Consider the following 19,945-nt stretch of genomic DNA (forward strand, 5'->3'; position numbering starts at 1 on the left):
CAGAGTAGTAGATATTACAGAGAAAGGCTGGCCATGCTCAGCCAGCGGGGTGCTAGGAGAGGCTGTGCCGGGTGCCACGGCAGCCTCTCCCCCATGCATTGACCTAGCGGGGTGCTGGGACCCCCAAGAGATGGAGGAGCGACAGAGGAGGGGGGACAGGGCACCAGACCCTCACTGCAGCGTCTTCCTGCAGGGCAGGGGCGGGAGGCTGGAGGGCAGGAGGCTCTGCAGCGCTGGGCTGCCCTCCGCCTCCTTCGGCTCCTCTGTGGCATCCAGGAGCTGCTGCATGTAGCAGGAGGTGCCGAGCAGGACGTGGCCTGTGGCCTGCATGGTGAAGAGCGTCCAGCGCAGAGCTTCCCTAGGGAGGAAGGGGGTGAGCATCCCTCCTTGCACCCCACGAAGGGTATGGGCAGCGGGGCTGGTCCCCCACTGCAGCATCCCCGCTGCCAGAGCCGTCGCCAGCCCCCCCAGCACTCACTTCATCAGCCGCTTGGCCCCGTAGCAGCGCAGGTCGTAGGACATGCTGTAGGTGCCGTAGAGCGTGGCTTTGACATTGAGGCAGCCCAGGTCCCACGGGTTGGTCTTGTAGAGGTCGAAGGTGACACAGGCAACGTCGATCCTCCGAGGGGGCTTGCGGGACAGGCTCAGCTGGTAGCCGGGCGTCTAGGGGAGAGCGGGACCGGGGTTACCCACCCTCCCAGCACCCCAGGTACCACCCAGCTCAGCATCACCTCCCTGCCGATCCCAGCGTGGGATGCAGATGGGACAGAGCAGGCTCCTGCGCCCCAGGGGTGCACTCACCTTGGAGGCAGCCCAGGTCTGCCCCTTGCCGAGGGCCATCAGCACCGTCCCCTCCTCCAGCGTCCGGAAGAAAGCCTCCGTCTCCACTGCGGTGCCGTCCTCATCCAGCACCAGCGAGATGGGACCCGGGGCGAGCAGGGCGCTCTGAGCCTGCAAGGGTGCTGGGGGTGAGTGGGGCTGGGGTGGCCAGCCCACCACCCACCTGGGCAGATGGACAGTCCCCTGGCAGACAGACGGACAGCACCCAGCTCACCTGGCGCAGCAGCTCAGCGAGGCTCTGTGCCATGATGCCCTTGCGCAGGCTGCGGTCCCAGTTGCAGACGCGGTAGGGTCGGGGCCGCGGGGCCGGGTTCGACAGCAGCTGCTGGGTCATGGAGGCGCTTGCCGAGACACATCTGGGGAGGGATGGAGGGATCGGGGTGTCATGAGACCCACTGCCAGCCCCCCAAGTCTCAGTGTGGAGCAGTGCATCCACTTGGAGGGCTGAGAGGTGCCAAAGCAGGGAGGGTTCCGATGTCCCCCACCCCGGGGACGGTGGCTCCCCAGCACTTACTTAGAGACGGGGGCAGCCAGGCGCAGGCTCAGGGACTTGGCGTAATCCATCTTCGCAAGGAGCACAGTCCAGCCTGCCGGGGAGGAAGGATTCAGCCCTGGGCAGGGGTGGTCTCTCCAGCTCCTCTTCCCCCCAGGAGACCCCTTCCCACCAGCACCTCCTGTGCTCAGCTCCGGCACAGCGGTGAGCCAGCACCCCGGCACGGCTGCCTTTACGCAAGGACTGTGCCTGCCCTTTGGCCGGGGCCAGGCTGATGGCGGCTGCCGGGGCAGAGTCTGCGTGCCAGCGCGGCTCTTGCGCAAAGCGGCGCGTGGGGCACTGAGTCAGCGCCGGAGCAAAGGTGAGACACAGGCGCGGGGCTGCGCCTTCTACCCCGGCCCCTCGGGGGGGGCAACAAAGGCTTTGGGGAGTCAGGGGCACCCGTGGTGGCACCCCCAACCCTGTTGCTCCAGGGACATCTCCAGCCAGGAGCCTACTGGGGGGGTCCCACGGCCACTCACCTCCAGCAGACACCAACGCCTCTCCACGGGATCATTTCCCGCCCCGCCTCACCTTATATACCTGTCACCCAACGACTCCGCCCACACAGCCCCGCCCCTCCTGTCTGAGCCAATCCCCACCTGGCCTGCTGACACAAGGGGTGTGGCCAGCGCAGGGGGGCGGGGCCAGCCTGGCACTGCTGCCCGGACTCCCGCCTTGGGGTGAGGAAGGGGCATCCCCGGGGGCTGCCCCGAGGGAGCACCCGCCAGCCCAGACCGTCAGCCTCCCACGGGCTGCCCCGGGCGAGCCCCCTCCCAGTGCCCCCAGTAAGCTCCCTCCCAGTGCCCCCAGCAAGCAGCTTCCCAGTGCCCCCAGTGAGCCCCCTCCCAGTGCGCCCAGCAAGCAGCCTCCCAGTGCCCCCAGTAAGTTCCCAGCCAGTGCCCTCAGTGACACCCCTCCCAGCAGGTCCAGCAAGCCCCCTCCCAGTGCCCCCAGTGAGCCCCCTCCCAGTGCCCCCAGCAAGCAGCCTCCCAGTGCCTCCAGTAAGTTCCCAGCCAGCGCCCCCAGTGCGCCCAGCAAGCAGCCTCCCAGTGCGCCCAGTAAGTTCCTGTCCAGTGCTTCCAGTAAGTTCCCGGCCAGTGCCCCCAGTGACCCCACTCCCAGTGCCCCCAGTAAGCCCTCTCCCAGTGCCCCCACTAAGTTCCCATCCAGTGCTCCCAGTAAGTTCCCAGCCAGTGCCCTCAGTGACTGCCCTCCCAGCAGGTCCAGTGAGCCCCCTCCCAGTGCCCCCAGCAAGCAGCCTCCCAGTGCCCCCAGCAAGCAGACTCCCAGTGTGCCCAGCAAGCAGCCTCCCAGTGCCCCCAGTAAGTTCCCATCCACTGCTCCCAGTAAGTTCCCAGCAGTGCCCTCAGTGACCCCACTCCCAGCAGGTCCAGCAAGCCCCCTCCCAGTGCCCCCAGTGAGTCCCCTCCCAGTGCTCCCAGCAAGCAGCCTCCCAGTGCCCCCAGTGAGCCCCCTCCCAGTGCCCCCAGTGAGCCCCCTCCCAGTGCGCCCTGCAAGCAGCCTCCCAGTGCCCCCAGCGAGCCCCCTCCCAGTGCCCCCAGCAAGCAGACTCCCAGTGTGCCCAGCAAGCAGCCTCCCAGTGCCCCCAGTAAGTTCCCATCCACTGCTCCCAGTAAGTTCCCAGCAGTGCCCTCAGTGACCCCACTCCCAGCAGGTCCAGCAAGCAGCCTCCCAGTGCCCCCAGTGAGCCCCCTCCCAGTGCTCCCAGCAAGCAGCCTCCCAGTGCCCCCAGTGAGCCCCCTCCCAGTGCTCCCAGCAAGCAGCCTCCCAGTGCCCCCAGTGAGCCCCCTCCCAGTGCCCCCAGTGAGCCCCCTCCCAGTGCCCCCAGTAAGCAGCCTCCCAGTGCCCCCAGTGAGCCCCCTCCCAGTGCCCCCAGTAAGCAGCCTCCCGGACACTTTGCCCCCCCGGGACACGGGCCCTCCGCCACCCTCGGGGCCAGGGGCCGGGGCTGGTGCCCGGGGTTGCCACCGCGGCTGGAGCCGGCTGGCCCCAGGGCGAGGCCCGGCCGGGGGGGGGGGGCTACCGGGGGGGGCCCGGACCTCAGGGCTGGTGCAGAGGATGCTGAGGCAGTGAGGCAGGGCGCGGGTCCGGCGGGCCCCGAAGGTGCTGAGCACCCCCAGGGTGTGGGGCCACATCCTGGGCTGGGCAAGGAGCCGCAGGCATCCGGATCCCACAAATGCAGCAGCCCCGGGGCAGGCGGGTGGAGGCCGGGAGAGCGGAGGCCCGGAGAGTGGAGCTGTGGGAGAGCAGAGCCCTGGGAGAGCAGAGCCCCGGGAGAGCAGAGCCCTGGGAGAGCGGAGGCCGGGAGAGCAGAGGCCAGGAGAGTGGAAGCCCGGAGAGCAGAGGCCGGGAGAGCAGAAGCCCAGGAGAGTGGAGCCCTGGGAGAGCAAAGGCCGGGAGAGTGGAGCCCCGGGAGAGCGGAGGCCGGGAGAGTGGAGGCCCAGGAAAGCAGAGGTCGGGAGAGCCGAAGCCCGGGAGAGCGGAGGCCAGGAGAGCAGAGGCCGGGAGAGCGGAGGCTGGGAGAGCAGAAGCTGGGAGAGCAGAGGCCCAGGAGGGCGGATGCCGGGAGAGCGGAGCCCCAGGAGAGCAGAGGTCGGGAGAGCCGAAGCCCGGGAGAGCGGAGGCCAGGAGAGCGGAGGCCAGGAGAGCGGAGGCCGGGAGAGTGGCCAGGGCTCAAGCCCCGCAGGCACGCACCCAGCCTGGGCAGCAGCCCCCCGGGGAGGCCCGGGCCTGGCAGCGGGGAGTGCTAACGAGGGGAGCTCATTACACACCAGTTAACGGGGTTGGGGCGCTGAGCAGGCTGGCGGGGACCCGCCGTCACGCTCCAGCCACGGTGCTGCCTCCCGTTGGCATCGGGGAGAGCCGGAGCAGCACCATCCAGGCTCGGCCGGGGGTGTGAAGGTGGGGTACGGGGCTGCCCAGGGGTCTGCACCCCCCGGCCATGAGCCATCACCTCCGGCATGTTTGCGTGTGAGCATGCATGCGTGTGGCATGCTTCTGCGTGCACTTATCTATTCCCCGACATGTGCAGGCGTATGTCCACGTGTGTGTCTCCATGCATGCCCATATAGATGTGCATTTGCGTGTATCCGTACCTCTGTGTGTGTCTACATCCATACATTTATCTGTACAACTATGCATGTGCATGCATGTTCATATATGTCTGCACGCGGGTATGCATGAAGGTGTGTGTTAACGTGAGCGCGTGCGTGTGTGTACATCTCCACGGCTCTGCGTGCAGGCATGGTTAGCTGCGTGTTCACATGTGCAGCTTCACAAGCATGCCTGCATGTAGGCGTAGTGCCACGTGTGGGTATGTGGGTCCCTACCCAGTCATGCATGTACCCCTCTGCATGCACACATGGACATTTGCATACCTCCACATGCGTGTGTTCATGTTGATATGCCTCCCTGTGCACGCCTATCCCCATGTACATGCATGTTCTACCCCTGTGTGTGCGTGTGTGGGCATTCCCTCCAGGTGTGTGTGTGCACGTACACCTCCACATGCACACATGCATTCATGCACATGCAGCTCACCATGCTTGCATGCCTATCCCCATGTTCATGCATGTATGCATGACATGTGCATGCACGTTTAGCTGCATGTGTCCAGCTGCATGTATGTGCACCTCCACGCATGTACATGCATACATGTCACCCCCATGTGCATGTGTACCCCTCCACATATGTGCATACATGTACCTCCACGTGTGTGCATGCATGTACCTCCACGCATGTGCATGCACATGCATGTGTACCCTTCCATGTGTGTTCATGCATGTACCTCCACGCGTGTGCATACATGTACCTCCGCATGTGCGCATGCACACATGTCCATCCCCATGTGCATGTGTACCCTTCCACGTGTGTTCATGCATGTACCTCCAAGTGTGTGCATGCACACACGTCCATCCTCATGTGCATGTGTACCCCTCCACGTGTGTGCATGCATGTACCTCCACGTGTGTGCATGCATGTACCTCCACACGTGTGCATGCACACACATCCATCCTCATGTGCATGTGTACCCCTCCACGCGTGTGCATACATGTACCTCCATGTGTGTGCATGCATGTACCTCTATGCGTGTGCATGCACACGTCCATCCCCATGTGCATGTGTACCCTTCCATGTGTGTTCCTGCATGTACCTCCACGCGTGTGCATGCATGTACCTCCATGTGTGCATGCACACATGTCCATCCCCATGTGCATGCGTACCCTTCCACGTGTGTTCATGCATGTACCTCCATGTGTGCATGCACACATGTCCATCCCCATGTGCATGCGTACCCTTCCACGTGTGTTCATGCATGTACCTCCACGTGTGTGCATGCACACACGTCCATCCTCATGTGCATGTGTACCCCTCCACGTGTGTGCATACATGTACCTCCCCATGTGTGCATACATGTACCTCTATGCGTGTGCATGCACATGTCCATCCCCATGTGCATGTGTACCCTTCCATGTGTGTTCATGCATGCACCTCCACGCGTGTGCATGCATGTACCTCCATGTGTGTGCATGCACACATGTCCATCCTCATGTGCATGCGTACCTTTCCACGTGTGTGCATGCATGCACCTCCACGCGTGTGCATGCACATGTCCATCCCCATGTGCATGTGTACCCCTCCACGCGTGTGCACGCACATGTGCACCCCTCCTCGCGTGTGCGTGCATGCCTGCAGCCCTCCACGCGAGCGCACGCGTGCACACCCCGCGCCGTCCACGACCCCGCCCCGCCGCTGCGAGCGCGTCCCCTTTAAGGCCCGGCCGGGGCGGCGGCGCACGCGCGCGCGCGCGCGGGAAGGGGAGTGGAGAGGGGAGCGCGCCCGCCCGCCCGCCCCACCACCCCCCCCCCACCCCGGCGCGAGGGCCGTCGCGCCTGGATGACGTCACGCCATGGCCGCCCTGCGCCGCCGCGAGTAGAGGCCCCGTCCCGCGCCGCCGCCGCTTCGCCGCCCCCTCCCCGCGCCTCCCCCCGGCCCGGCCTCCCCCCGCCGCCCCGGCCCGGCCCGCCGCGCCCGCCCGCCCAGGTGAGCTGCTGCCCGCGCGGCCGCGCTCGGCGGGCGCCGGCTGCGGCCTAGCGCCGGCGAGGGGGGGGCGGGCCCGTGCGCCGGCGGAACCGGGGGGAGCGGCCGCGGGGTGGGGTGGGGGGCTGCCTCAGGTGGGGGGAAGCCCCAGCGGGGGATGCTGGGGAGCGGGGGCCCCCCCCGGGGGGGGAGCCCTCGGTGGGGGTGCTGGGAAGGGAGGGGTGGCTCTCGCTGGGAAGGGGGGGGAGGGCGGGCCTAGCGCGGGGGGGGGGCGGTTTGGGAAGGGGGATCTGGGGAGGGGAGCGCCAGGTGGAGGCGATGGGTGGGGGGGAGCCCCGGGGGGCGTGTTGGGGAGGGCAGCCCCGGGGGGTACTTGGGGTGGGGAGTCCTTAGTTTGCGCGGGGGGCGGGCGGATCTGGGGAGGGCCGCCTCATTTGGCGGGGATGCAGTCTTACTTCGGGGGGGATGTTGGGGGGGGGGCAGCCCCAGCTAGATGGGGGGATGCTGGGGAAGGGGGCAGCACCAGCCTGGGGGGGGAGCCTTAGTTTTGGGTGGGTGTTATGGAAGGGGATAGTCTCAACTGGGGGTGCTGGTGGGGGGGGCAGCTAGCCTTCTGGAGGGCGGGGGGGGGGGGCGGTGTCGGGCCCCAGGGGTGCAGGCAGCTCTGACTGTCCTCCCTCTCCATGCAAGTGGGAACAGGCAGAGCTCCAGCAGCCTTGGCCCAGGGGGCACAGCAGAAGGACCTCAGCCTGGCAGGAGGCCCTGTGAGGTAAGGGGGGAGCTGGGGCGGAGGGGGTGCCGGGGAGAAGGGCTGGGAACCCACAGCAGTACCAGCTGCACATGGGGGGCCGTTCTGCAATGGCTGGGTGGGTACATAACCCGTGTGGGTTCATCCTGTGATGGGTGGGTGGGTGCATCACCCGTATAACACTGATTTGTGTTGTCCGCCCGGCGCAGCAGGAGCTGTGAGGCGCTTGCCACTCAGAGCTGCCGTTGTCTTTGCAAGTGCTCTAACACGTAGCTGCTGCAGGTGGTTTAAATTCCCTCCGTGAGTCGTCTCAGCAGGGCTGTCTCTTTTCAGAGCTGTCCTTCCGGCATCCACGCTCATAACATTTTCTTTTACCACTGTTGGTAGCTCAGCTCTTCTGAAACAACTGTTAACAGTTGCTTTGGCTGTAGCAAGAGCAGCACCTTCAAGGTGTGAATTCTTTCTGCTGATCTTCCTAAAGTTTGTCTAGATTAAAGAAAAGGGTCACAATCTAATTGAGACAACTCTTTGCGAGACTGCTTATCCAGTGTTCTGAGCAAAGTTAGCCTCTTGAGTGTGATTATCCACAAATCCTACAGAATACAGGAATAATCATACTTGTTTTCCATTACGGAACCAAGGCGCCGATAATTCAAAATCAGCATTTGCCAGCGGAGAGCTGCAGGAAGAGCCATGTGTGCTCCAGCAATAGGAAAATCAGTTCCACTGTGAAAACAAACTCCAGCTGTTTACAGTGCCGTTTCTCTTTAGGTTTCGGTCCCAAAGTCTGCCTGACAGAAAGCAGTGGTTAACATTCCGGATCGGAGCTCTCTGAGCTCTTCAAAAATCAGCTCACTGAAAATGGCTCTCACCAAGCAGTTCTCTTAAAAAGCTCGGTTTTCTGCATTAAAAGCTTCCCTGGCAGCTGCTAGGTAATTAAAGTTTGCTATGCATCTCCAAAGTCCGTGCTTCTCTAAGGATAGCAGATAAGTGTGTATTTTGGTTAATTAACCTTGTTAATGACCGTAGTTTCATTCAAAGCAAAGGACTGGGGGCTTTGCTTTTGTTCTACTCGTCTTTTCAGTTTTATGTGATGGTCCTTTCCTGGATCACGAGGCATTTTATTTCCTTCTCCTCCTGTTGTCGCTACTCTTCCATATTTTTTCCCCATTGTGGTTCCTGCCCATTGCTTCTGTTTTGCTTCTGTTTTCCAATTCTTTGTTCCCAAAATCTTTTTGTGGTTTCTCTTCTCGCCTGTCCTGTCAGCGCTATTTCCCATTCATTCTTCTCAACTCACTCATCGTTCTTCACCCATGCTTGTGGCTTGACTTAGACCATGTTCCAGAACTTTTCTGTTCTGCATGAACTCCTGGTTTTCACATATCTGATTAATGGAAACATTCTGATTTTGTCTCAAGCTGTTTGGCTATTAGAAAGTATTTTTTCTCCTTTCTATCGCAAAGATTTCTGCCTGAAGCAAAGCGGTTCCTTGCTTCTTACCTTCGCGTCTGTCCCATGACCACCCCGGGAGCTGTGAGGTCTCTGCCAGGGGGGTACAGAAGTTGCGTATGCGCTTGGTTCTTGCCATCTGACTGACGGTTTGTATAATTTCAAGACTGAAGCTGATGGCTCTGTCAAACTCCAGTTTTCTATAGGGTACTTGGTGCCTTCCTGCTACCGGAGGTGCTGGAACCGTCTGAGCCGTTTGTTCCCATATTATATCCAAGGTGTATTCCTTGTTCACTTTGGAAAAAGCTTTTTGTGGGACCGTATAGAGGCTAAGCCTTGGAGGGAGGAGTTTAATGAATGGACATAATGCTTGCCAGGAGTATTTTTTCCTTGGTGGCTGTTTCAAATCTTGTCTGAACTCACAGCTTTATCCTAGAGGTGCTGCAGTGGGTTAGAGTAAGCTGCCATCCTTTCCATACTAGTTCCAGTTCATCTGCTCTCAAGGCAATCGCTACCTGCAGCAGCAAGTCAGTTACTTGTACACAAAGCTTAACTTTGTTGGCTTAATTGAAGATGCCTCTCAAACTTTTCATGAGTTCTAATTAAAAACAGCACAGCACAGAGCAATAAAAAACAGAATTTGAGCCTCCCACCAGCAACAGGAGCTGTCAGGAGCCACAGATCCAGAATGCGTGTCAGTGAAATGCTGTGCTGCCTTAGAGCAGTGGTCATGGTACATGTGTGACCATGGACTGAAACCTGGTTGGCACTTCTTCCTTCTAGTTTTCTACCTTTTGATGCTGTTCACTTAACTAGAGAGTAAAAGTTGGGCTTGATCTTGAAAACAGACCTGCTGCTAAGAATTCCAGCGCTCTGACTCATCTACGTCTTGCCTTGGGCAAATCACCTAACAAAAGTGTAAGGTTAAAAATACTTTTTGTAATGCATCCTGGGATTATCTGGCAATATTGAAGTTGAGTTTTAAAAAGAAACTTGCATAGCAAAGGGCTTTTTTCTTACTTCCTTTAGTGCTGTGTCAAGGCTGCTTAATCTCAATGCTGTATTTTAAGTTAAAAAAAGTCTTGGATATCATTAAGCTTTGTAAAAAACACATTATAATGTGGCTGAAGCAGATTGATTTAAATTTCCCTAACACCTCCTCAATGTACAGTGCCTTTTTTTGTGAGGGTTGGGGGGAATCTGTGTAATTTTAAATGTTTTCCAGTAAGGCTATGAGACTTAAATGGGAACAGAGAACAAGACGGGCCCCTTCATTGTTGCATGCAAATCCTTGCAGGTGAAAACAGGCACGCGAATGGCTTGCTTGGAAGGAGCATTTCTGTTCCACCATACGCAAGGCATAAAACACTGACGGAGTTAAGGATTAGTTAACGCTTCATTCCCTAATTTGAAAAAATCGGGAACTCAGGCTGTGAAACTTCAGCTCTGCCTCCTGTTGCATATGTATTGTGTAACTAAAAGCTGCTCTTTTCTGCCAGACCTGACGCTGTGTGTAAACGGGCCACGTTGGAGGCAAGGCAGGGCTGTGCGCTGAGCGAGCATGTTGTCTGTGCCTCTTCCAGCAGCCTGGGCACGTACAGGGAGTGAGGAGAGGGGCTGCAGGGAGAGAAGGCAGGTTTGTGCCAAAGAAAGCTGCTCCTAGATGATGCTAGGCGTGTCTCTTCAGGGTGCTTTCTGTCATTTCTTGGTAGCCTGTGACCAAAGGGCCAAACTGAGGTTTACAAAAACTGGGAGGTGTTCTTGGTTGTAGCTGGGTGCAGTGGGGTTCTGCTTGGGCTGCTGGGCATGATGCAAAGCTGCTGCATCTGAAAACAAGGTCAAAAAGCCCCAGGCCTCTTGTTTAGGGGCTTTCTTCACTTCATATTTTTAGTAGACTCTCAGATACTGCTGGCTCACAGCACTGGCAGGGACGTTGCAAGCCAACAGGGACTGGCTGGGGGCATGAGAATCCGGGAGGAACAACTGGAGGGAAAGTCTTGCTCCACCCGACTGGTACCTGTGGGGACAGCAAGTCCCATCTGGCTCACACCTGGGAGGATGGCATGTGCTTACTGTAGGTGGGATGACTGGAAAGTCTAGCTGCCAAATCCTCAGTTTCTTCACTGAGAACATGTGAGCTGCTTTTAAGGGGCTTTCAACTCAATGAGGCATGCACAAATGCTTCTAGAGACAGTAAAAGACACAATTTTGGCTAAAAGTGAACCCTACTATCACATTTGCTGCAAAGCCTCTCAATGGAAGGGCTGTACCAACTTGTTTAGCCTGGCAAAGTGAGGGTTTAGTAAACCTCATCTGAAAGGCTTAGTGACCTGTTCTGAACTAGTCTGCTTCAGACATGCAGAAAATGAAAATCTGACCCACTTGGAGCAAATGAAGTCAGTTTTGTTATAGAAGGGGTTCTGCAGTTTTGACCAAAGGCGACTTTGCCTTAACTGCCTGTAATTTTAAAGATACCTCTGAAGATAAAACACTGCTAAGTGGGAAGTATTATTATATACCTGGTTCTTGCCCCATGATCCTAAGCTACAAGTCAAACAATCTTATCTGTAGGTTAGAAGTTAATTTTTTGCTCTTATAACTGGTTTTGAAGACAGTAGGAAACTGGCTTGATTTTAAGGCACAAAAATTCCAAGCTTATGTTGAGGGATGCAACCTGTGGATTTCTGCTCTACCACTTATTTCAAATCGAGCAACGCTGACATTCTTCCGTGTAGTCATTTTTCTTAGGTTTTTCTGGTGTTTGTATGTGTAACTAAAGGAGAGTAGAAAGCAAAAAAAACCCCAAATAAACAAAAAAACCAAACAACCTCCCAAAAAAAAACCTCAAAAAAACCTTGCAAGATTCCAGAAATTTGGGATAAACTGTGATTTGCAGATTATTCTGAGACAGCGCTTGGGACGTGTGCTTTAAATTGGAGTTAAATTTGCTACCATGCAAAGACTAAATCCATTGGAGCTTGAAAGGAAGTTTGAGTGACTCTAACAAGTACTCTAGCGCTTCACAAAATTCTTACTTTGGTACTCTTGCCTTTCGTAACGTTCAATTATTTCTTTTTTCTACAAACAAGCGACTACAAGTAATACTGACTAGCTCAGTGGTAAGGCGTTCTCCCACCTCAGACCGTGCTCCTGCGACGTTGCTGTTGCCTGAAAGCTTGTTATTGGGATGCTACGCCTTCTTCCCTCGTTCTCCTTCTGGGCTCAGGGCATTGGGGCGGCACAGGGCTAAGGAATGGCTGGAGGACACGTTATCGTCTTGGTCTTCCCCGTTGCAGGAGGAGTTGCTGTGGCAGTGAGTGAGTGAGAGGCTAGCCTAACTTTTGGATGGCTGCTAGAGCAGTATCTTGCCATCATGCAGCAGAAATACTGTCTAGTCCTGTTCTATCATTAGTCTGACAGTTTTCTTTTAACTTCCATTTTTCCTGCTTCTCATTTTACCTTTGCGTATCATGGGTTTGCTTTGGGGCATTTCCATGCAGTTGCACATAAGATTGAAGCAAAAATCTGGTTCGTTGGTTTTTGGGGTATCTTTTCTTGCCTGCTGGTGAATTTGAAGCAACAGCCCTTGGAGACTGGCCGAACTGTGGCTCTCACTGAAATCATTTGATGTAAGAGGTGGTGTAGGAACCGTAAGTGCCTTCTGAGCATTGCATCACTGCCTGCGCAGATGGAGGCACCAGGGAGGGCGTAAGGCCCGTTGCCGAAGGGAAACTTGCTGTTTCTTGAATCCAGGGAAATAAGCACTAAAATGGGACTGCCTGGATTTCGTGAACTCTTTTCAATTGGACTGTCATTTATTGTTTCTTATCATTTCTGCCGATGGAAATTAATAGGAAATTATTGTAACTGACGGATGCACTGGATATCTGTAATAGCTTTAATAGCTGCTGGTGGAGGTGAATGTTTTATACTTATCACCTTAGCTGATGGTGGTGAGAATGCGTTTGTATTTGGTTTCGCCCATCTCTCTGAAGGTCTCGATGTCGAATGCAGAAAGGCATCAAGTTCACTGAAACGCTTTTTCTTTGGTACTGCTTATTTGCAAATCAGAAAGCAAATTTCCTGAATACGTCTGCACTTGACAGCTTTTATATTTCTGCTGGCCTCTTAAGGCTGGCCTTTCAGATGTAATACACTAAGTCGTTCTATGTGCACGCAAAGTACAACTTCTCAGGCACTTAGGCAATTAAAATTGCTGCCATAAACTTGCTCGTAAAGCCAGTAACAATTTGTGCAAGCATTTATGAACTCAGCATCAACCTTTATATTCTTAGTAAGAATATAATTTGTTTCAGATTACATCCTGTTTAACTGCCCCAAGCCACTATCACCAGGAGGCAATTGCTGTTTTTTAATTTGGCTTTTAACTTTTCAGTAAAATCCAAACTTTGGTTGTGAGCAAGAGCCAACTGCTTCAAATGGGTGGGAAAACAAGAGTAGCCGGTAGGAAGCTCAAAATGTGACCCTCTGCTGCTCAGGGCCCCGTCGCATGTTTAGATGATCCTCGCTTTATCAATTAGCTAATATTTGTGCAGGGCTTTGAAGAGTTGAAGTAGAGCAAAGTCGTTGGGTACTGACACATAGGCTTGGACTGCTTTTGGGAGTGCTTTTCCTTTTTTCTTTTCAAGAAATATTCTTAGCTCTTTCTCTGCAGACCTCCCATAGTATAACGAGCAGCATTTTCTCGAGTGTGACTTTCATCTTGAGAGTTTGCTGCAAATGCCAGCTAATAATGTCTTCACTACAACGAAGGCAAGAGATGCTATCTCAGTGATGACAGTACATCTGGCAGCATACAAGGTGTAAATACAACAGCCCTGGTCCTGGAAAGTTTATGAAGAAGCAGACAAGTAGCAGGGGTAACAAAGTTGTCGTGCCTTCCTGATTTCCAGGCATGGGCTCTTAACACACAGAAGAGATGCTGCGTGTTCCCCACACTCACCCTCCTGCCGTATTTCAGCACTGGGATCCTGGATTCTGTCATTACCAAAACGTTTGGGATTTCAGATGATGTGAAGGCGTGGATTTGCTTTGGTCGCGTGTCCAGCGTGCGGCGGTCTGTTTGGATGCTGTGGCTTGGTGTGCCGCCTGTCTGTTCTTGCTCTTTGATGGTAAATGACAACCTTTACGATGCAGAACCGGTCAGAGGAACATAGCAAAGTGATGTGGTGGGTCAGGAAAAGGTTAAGTAGCGCAGAGCTGCGTAGCGTTAATAACTTTTATTTCACGAAGGATTGCTGGGTGTGTTTAAAGGAGCTACCAGAGTCTTATTTGTGGCATTTCTGCTCCAAGAGTCTTAAAAATAACAGGTAAAAATCTGGTCATTTGTGCCATGTTTTTGTTGCACCAGCAGTAAATGTACTTGCAGGGAGGCTGTAGCTAGGAGCAGCTGAAGTAAAACATGGTACATCTTAAGATGAAGAAGCCCCGTTGATTTGTAACCCCATGGCTTTTCTTTAGCCCTAAATATGCTTCTGTAAGCCTTGGGTTTGTCTTTAGCTTTTAATTTCTGTCTGATGGCTGCCCAAGCTTGTTCCTGTACAGACCCTTGGGCTTGGAGGAGGAGGTGGCATGCACTGAAATGGTGAATTTAGTCCCCTGGAAAGGTGCCACCTTGCGAGGAGCCGATGCCTCTGTTGAACTGGTCCACTGGCACAACCAGAGAACTGCAGTGAGTGCTTTTATCACCGAGTGTTGGCCACCTCGGTGCTGGAAAACCTGCTGAGACACCTTTCTCAGCTTGGGCTCTTCTGAGGCAGCTGAGCGCTGTTGGTTATTGCTGAGGGGGGCAAGGAGGGAGTTGTTGTCATTGTAGGGCTAAAGACACGCTGCAGCAACAGACCACAGCCGAAGGGTGAGAGTTTTTAATCACCAAGAGCTTTTGTCTAGATGTGAACCAGTGATCTTCCTAGGATGAGACAGCTCAACCAGTTCCTTGGGTCAGACAGCTCTGCTATAATTCATGTTTGTTTTGTTTTCTGGAGTAAAATGAATAGATGTATGGGTTGGGGGGTTTTCCTGCTTTACATCTTGTCCCTTTCTGTTGCATTTATTATGCTTATTCTAAGCAGACATCTAATTTTTAACTTATTCATACCAAGCACGTGTTCATACTGAGCTTCTAGCAAAAGTGCATGATGCCAACGGTTCTGAAGTTGATCTGCTTCTTTGAAGGAATTTTGAATCGTTACTGTATAAAGCGAGTGGAGATTAGATGGCAATATATGTACTGTCTAAATTAAACCTGATTAAAAATCCCGGAGTTTTCATGAATGCATACTGTCCTTGCTTTCATATCTATTCCGGGTGCAGTGTAACAAGTACTGTAAATATATAGGCTGGTTTTCCAGCATCACCGTCAGTTGTGCTCCTGTGCCTCTTCAAGAGCCCGTGCAATCTGCTGTGCCATGTGCTTACAGTTACAAAATACACCTGAAAACCTGGCCCTATGTTCTGAAGCTCACTCGCTGATTCGCAGAAGAAATGCCTGAAAAGAAGAAAAGCTGATTGTGCTTGGGGTGAGGAGGCTACCTTGGGATTTCTAAGGGTGATTCGGTGGGAGTGCTTGTGCAGCCTCACCTATTACAGCCTGTAAATGAAATTCCAACCTCAAGCTCCATTGTTGTGTGTGAAGGGTGGCACACTCTCATCTAGTCTGGGACAATATTGGAATCAGTTCTTTATGCAGTTTAAACTCCATGTTTTCTTCTTGAAGGTACTGTGATAAACCATGTTCATGAATTCAAGCAACCTTTTCTTCTTTAGGAGGTAAAATACAAGAGTCCAAATTCTGCAAGGTGAGCCTTTCTTGATTTCCCAGCTTGTTTCCCCATAATAAGTGTTTTTTTCTACCCTCTGCAGACTATTGGGTACTGATGGATGTTTCCGACAGCCCTGAGCGAAACCCCTGCTCTCCTGATGAAGAGGACCATCAGCTTTCCGACGACGAAGTCCTGAAGGAGAGTGGTTCAGACCGGGAACTTGATGGAGAGGGTGGGCAAGGCAGTGTCCTGGGAGAGGAGGAGGAGGATGCAGCCAGGGGACTGAGTCATGGTGAAGAGGAGAACCACTCAGATGAAGAGGACCGCTTAAGCGAAACCAAGTCTCAGGAGTCTGACAACAACGAGCAGAGTGGGGAGCTGAAGAGCCCTCCGCCTCGCAAAGGAGAGGAGGAAGACCGTGCAAATGACCTTGGTGATGAAGCGTCCTCTGTCACCCGTGAACTAGATGAGCATGAGTTGGACTATGATGAGGAAGTTCCTGAGGAACCAAGTGCTGCTGCTGCAGAGGAGGATGGTGAGAAAGCTGCTGGTGAGGATGATGAGGAAGAGGAGAAAGGAGATGATGCCCATGAAGATGAGAAAAAATCCAGCAGTAAAAGTGACGATGAAAAGGATGGCCAGGATCCTCTCAAGGAGAAGAAGAAAGAAGAAGATGATGGAGAAATCGATGATGGAGAAATCGATGTAAGTAGGAGTTGGTCCGAGGTGGGCAGAGTCCTGCAGGGAGAGACCTGTCCTCGTGTTTCAGCACTGTTTGGGTCTTAAATTGCCACACCTTCCTTCTTCTTTGATGCGAGTATCTGTGTTAGCTGTGTCCCCAGTGTGCAAGTAACACACTTTGGAGGTAAGACCATGCTATGTACCAAGTCCTAAACTCAGCGGCTAGGATGTAGAAAAACTTTGTGCCGAATATTGTTGGAGTCATCACAAATAAGCTTTGTTCCCATTGAATATGGAAGGGCTCCAGTGCTTTAAGAAACTATTCTGCCTCAGCTCTCGGAGGACTTTTGAATGATGCTGACAGCAAATTACTTAGCCGTGGATTAGGTGTTCATAAGCTTTCTCATCAGTTTAGGTTGAGAGGCTGGTGCTGTAGGATGGCTGCCGTGTGCTTGAGGCATCAGGTGTGTGCGGGAAGCCCATGAGCTGCTTGTTGGGCTCTAGCAGCATCTGGGCGTATGGAAGAGGAACAGAGGGTGCTGAGCTTTCTGGAAAGTGCCTAACCAGGCAGCCCCTGCACGTGGTTTGGGTGATGTGTTCAGGGATGTGCAGTCCCAGTAGCTACTGTTTCACAGCTGAGAACAAACACAGCTATTTAGAAAAAAATCAAAAACTGGGTTTAATTGTGTTGGTGGTTAGGACAAATAGCACTCTTTATCCATGTTTGTCTTTAGGTAGGAAGCACTGCAGTACAGCAGTTGTATTTAATACAGCTTAATACCAGTTTCCCTCTTGCAGGCAGAAGAAAACAGGACAAAGTGATTCTAGCAGTAGAGTAGAAACCCCTCTGTATGTTCCTGGTCTGGGGGGCACCTTACTTGAATCCGAATACCGTTAGTGAAAAGCACCACATAGAGAAATGGCTGGTCCAGAGCACCTGACTGGCTCTGCTCTTCGCTGTCTGTGCCAAAAGTGCACCTGCACAGCTAGACTAGGTTGGGGCAATGTTTTGAGAATGTCCTGGTGACCAGGCAAGGAAGCAGTGGACTGTGGATGGGGTCACTGGTGGGGCTTCTCGTTCAGGGAGGGGAGGGCTCAGACTTGGGTGTTGCTTTCCAGTCCTCATCACTGCGTAGCTGACCTGGCCGCGTATTTGGGAAGCTTGTGGGGCCTCGCTGGAGAGACCCTCCTCCCTTTTTATTGAAGAGTGATATATTGTATGTTTTTTAATCTAATGGTGCTTTGACAAGTTCTGTTGCTTAAAACAAGGTGATGTTATTTTTCTTCTTCGTGCCCATTCTGGCAGGTGATTTTGTTAAACACTTAGGTATTTTCCAAAAGTTTTGTGTATTTCTGATTCAGTTAGAAGGAATTTTGGCATGTTGTGGGAGAGTCCAGGCAGGGGAAAAAAAATTCCTGGAGTCCTGACTCCATGCCTGCTTCTTGATTAAAATATGAATGCTTTCCTTTAGAGTCGAAAGCATTCTTGGGAGCGCTGTCCTTACAAAGCACGAGATGAATCTGTACTCTGGTTTTCATACATTAGCTCATAACAGGGTTCCCAGCTGCCTGGTTCCAAGGAGACCTCACAGAAATAAATACTTTCCCTTTTGTTCAAGTACAGCATTTGCAAAGACTTCACACAGTTCTTTTGAAAGAAGCAGAGTTGAGCTGGTTATACCATTCATGCGTCATTGAATGCCATCCCCAGCTTTGGGGGGAACTGTTAAATCTCTGCATTTTATTCTGCTTTCAGAGTTCTGTCTTGGAGGGGGGGAATATTAATGCAAATTTTAATTTGAATATATGTGTAGTCTTTAAAATCTGCTCTTGTTCAGGAGAGCTCTCCCTGTATTGCCCTCAGAGGAATGCAGCAGAAGAGGCTGTTAACCCATCTCTCTGTACATCCTTTGTTTATGTACAGCTGAGTGATGGTTTTTCCTCCTCTCCAGCTGCTAAATTGATCAAAGTACATAACTTTCCTAATATTTTCCACGTAGACAACTGCTGTTGCTGCCACAGGGTTGCTGCGATTGCCATGCAAAGGGAAGGCCTCCACCACAGATGCTCCCTCTTCAGATGTGTTTCATGTGCTGAAAACTTCTGTGGCAGTGAAATGGAGGCAGACCGAGGGAAGGCCAGGGTGCCTTTTAAGATAAATAACTGATTTCCTTGCCAGATACCTCTGATGACTCTCTGGTCATGTATGCCTTTGCTGTCTGCATTGCCACCTCTTTTTAGCTCCTTTTGACTTTTTAGATGCAGCCTAATGAAGCTGAGGAAGGTTTTTTTCCCCTGGAGAACAAAGGCAAAGGCTGGTACTTTAAATTTTCAACAACTTTCTTCTGGAGGTGTTTCACGACTGTTATTTCATGCTCATCCCCTGTGGTTCTTCATCTTTGAAGCAACCTCCATCTCCCAGAATTTCTTCCTGGGGCTGCTGTGCCTGGGGATGTTGTAGAGTTTTGTTCAAGCTGATTCTCAACTCCTGTGTGGAGCTGAGGAGTAGAAGGGAACGTGTCAAGCTGTTGCCAGAGAGCACTGGAAGAAATACGTACAACTTCTTTTCCTGAAAAGCTTGTGTGCGAGATTGTCGCTCAGCGTTGTGGGGAAGCATTTTGTAATTAGTTACTGTAATAGTAGTTGTCCTTCAGAACTTGATGTATAGGTGTGTGATGTCTGTATTGCATTAATGCAGGAATACCACTATGTATTTTAAATCAATGAACAGAAGGAATTGGCTTGAGCTAAATAGGGATGATGTGAGTGCTGGGCAGGGGACGGTCCAGTTTAAAGGCTCTGAAGGGTAGTGGTATTACCCACGCCAGCGGAGCCCTGGCAGCTGTCGGTGTGCATGCTGTTAGCCTGCGGGAAGGAAAGGTAACGTGATTTATTTAGCTCATTTGCCTCAAAAGAGTGTGAAGCTGCCTCTAACTGCCCTGCACGTGTTGCCTGCACAGCCAGCCTCGTTCAGCTGAGGTATAAGAGCTTAAGCCACCTTGGTCTGTGGTGTGGCACCAAGATGTCCGTAATGCCTGAAGGGTTTTGCCAGTCACCTTTGAAACACTGAAGCTGATGCATCTTCCTGTTTGTAGCAGCAGGTTGCGAAGATGCTGTGGGTATTTATGGTAACTTTATATTGCTTTTCTCTTGTGTTTTGCTCCAGGGTGTGTTTTCAGTGACTGATATTTGACCATATTGTGAAATGTCAAGTCGCTGCAGAAAATGCACCACGTGAAATGTCAGCTTGTCTGTCTGTTCCAGGATGATGACTTAGAAGAAGGAGAAGTTAAAGACCCCAGCGACAGAAAAGTGAGGCCTCGTCCCACCTGCCGATTCTTCATGAAAGGTAATGACATGCTGTAATGGTGGAAGCAAACCAAAGATGCTGTAATGTTTCTTATTTGGTTTTGTACCCGTGAAGCTGCTGTCTACGTGATAAACTCTGCCCCAGGCGTCCTCAGTATCACCTTTCTGTTCCTTGGTGGCCAGATGCTGAATTTACATAGAGCCAATATGCAAAAATTGCTTTGCCTGAAGTATGGTGAGCCCGGTAGAAGCAAATAAAGGAAAAGTTGCTGGTGTTTTTGAAACAGCACGGAATAAAACTGCTTGGGCTGATGTAACAATCAACTATTGCTTAGAGGTTGTTCTGTGGAAAACAAAAATGGCAAATACTTGTTATTTCTTATCAAGCTCATGCCTTGCCAAAACGTAATTGTTTCTTGCAATCCCATATCCATCTCACTTCCCCAGTTATTAAAAGGCATTCGCTGAAATTTTTAAATTGAAAATAGGGCCAGAAATACCGTTCCTCTATAAGAAATATTGATGCGACATCATGTTGAC

At 52.8% G+C, this 19,945-nt stretch overlaps 2 protein-coding genes across 2 annotated transcripts in view; one reads left to right on the forward strand and one right to left on the reverse strand.

The window, feature by feature from the left end:
• Positions 1-35: 35 nt before the first annotated feature.
• Positions 36-1,404, reverse strand: CIDEC (cell death inducing DFFA like effector c). Its single transcript, XM_059824962.1, has 5 exons — positions 1,355-1,404; positions 1,055-1,196; positions 802-951; positions 479-663; positions 36-358 (listed from the first exon to the last, which is right to left on the reverse strand). The coding sequence occupies exons 1-5, from the start codon at positions 1,402-1,404 to the stop codon at positions 172-174; spliced, it is 714 nt and encodes a 237-aa protein (XP_059680945.1). The 3' UTR covers positions 36-171.
• Positions 1,405-7,165: 5,761 nt separating this feature from the next.
• The window catches only part of ZC3H18 (zinc finger CCCH-type containing 18), a 48,590-nt gene continuing 35,810 nt past the window's right edge, over positions 7,166-19,945 (forward strand). Inside the window, exons 1-3 of the mRNA XM_059824785.1 lie at positions 7,166-7,205; positions 15,516-16,120; positions 19,361-19,445. Of these exons, the coding sequence (XP_059680768.1) occupies positions 15,530-16,120; positions 19,361-19,445 (676 nt within the window). The 5' untranslated portion in view covers positions 7,166-7,205; positions 15,516-15,529. The remainder of the gene's footprint in view (positions 7,206-15,515; positions 16,121-19,360; positions 19,446-19,945) is intronic.

This window comes from Gavia stellata, chromosome 15 (genome assembly GCF_030936135.1).
Source record: "Gavia stellata isolate bGavSte3 chromosome 15, bGavSte3.hap2, whole genome shotgun sequence".
NCBI classification, from domain to species: Eukaryota; Metazoa; Chordata; class Aves; order Gaviiformes; family Gaviidae; genus Gavia; species Gavia stellata.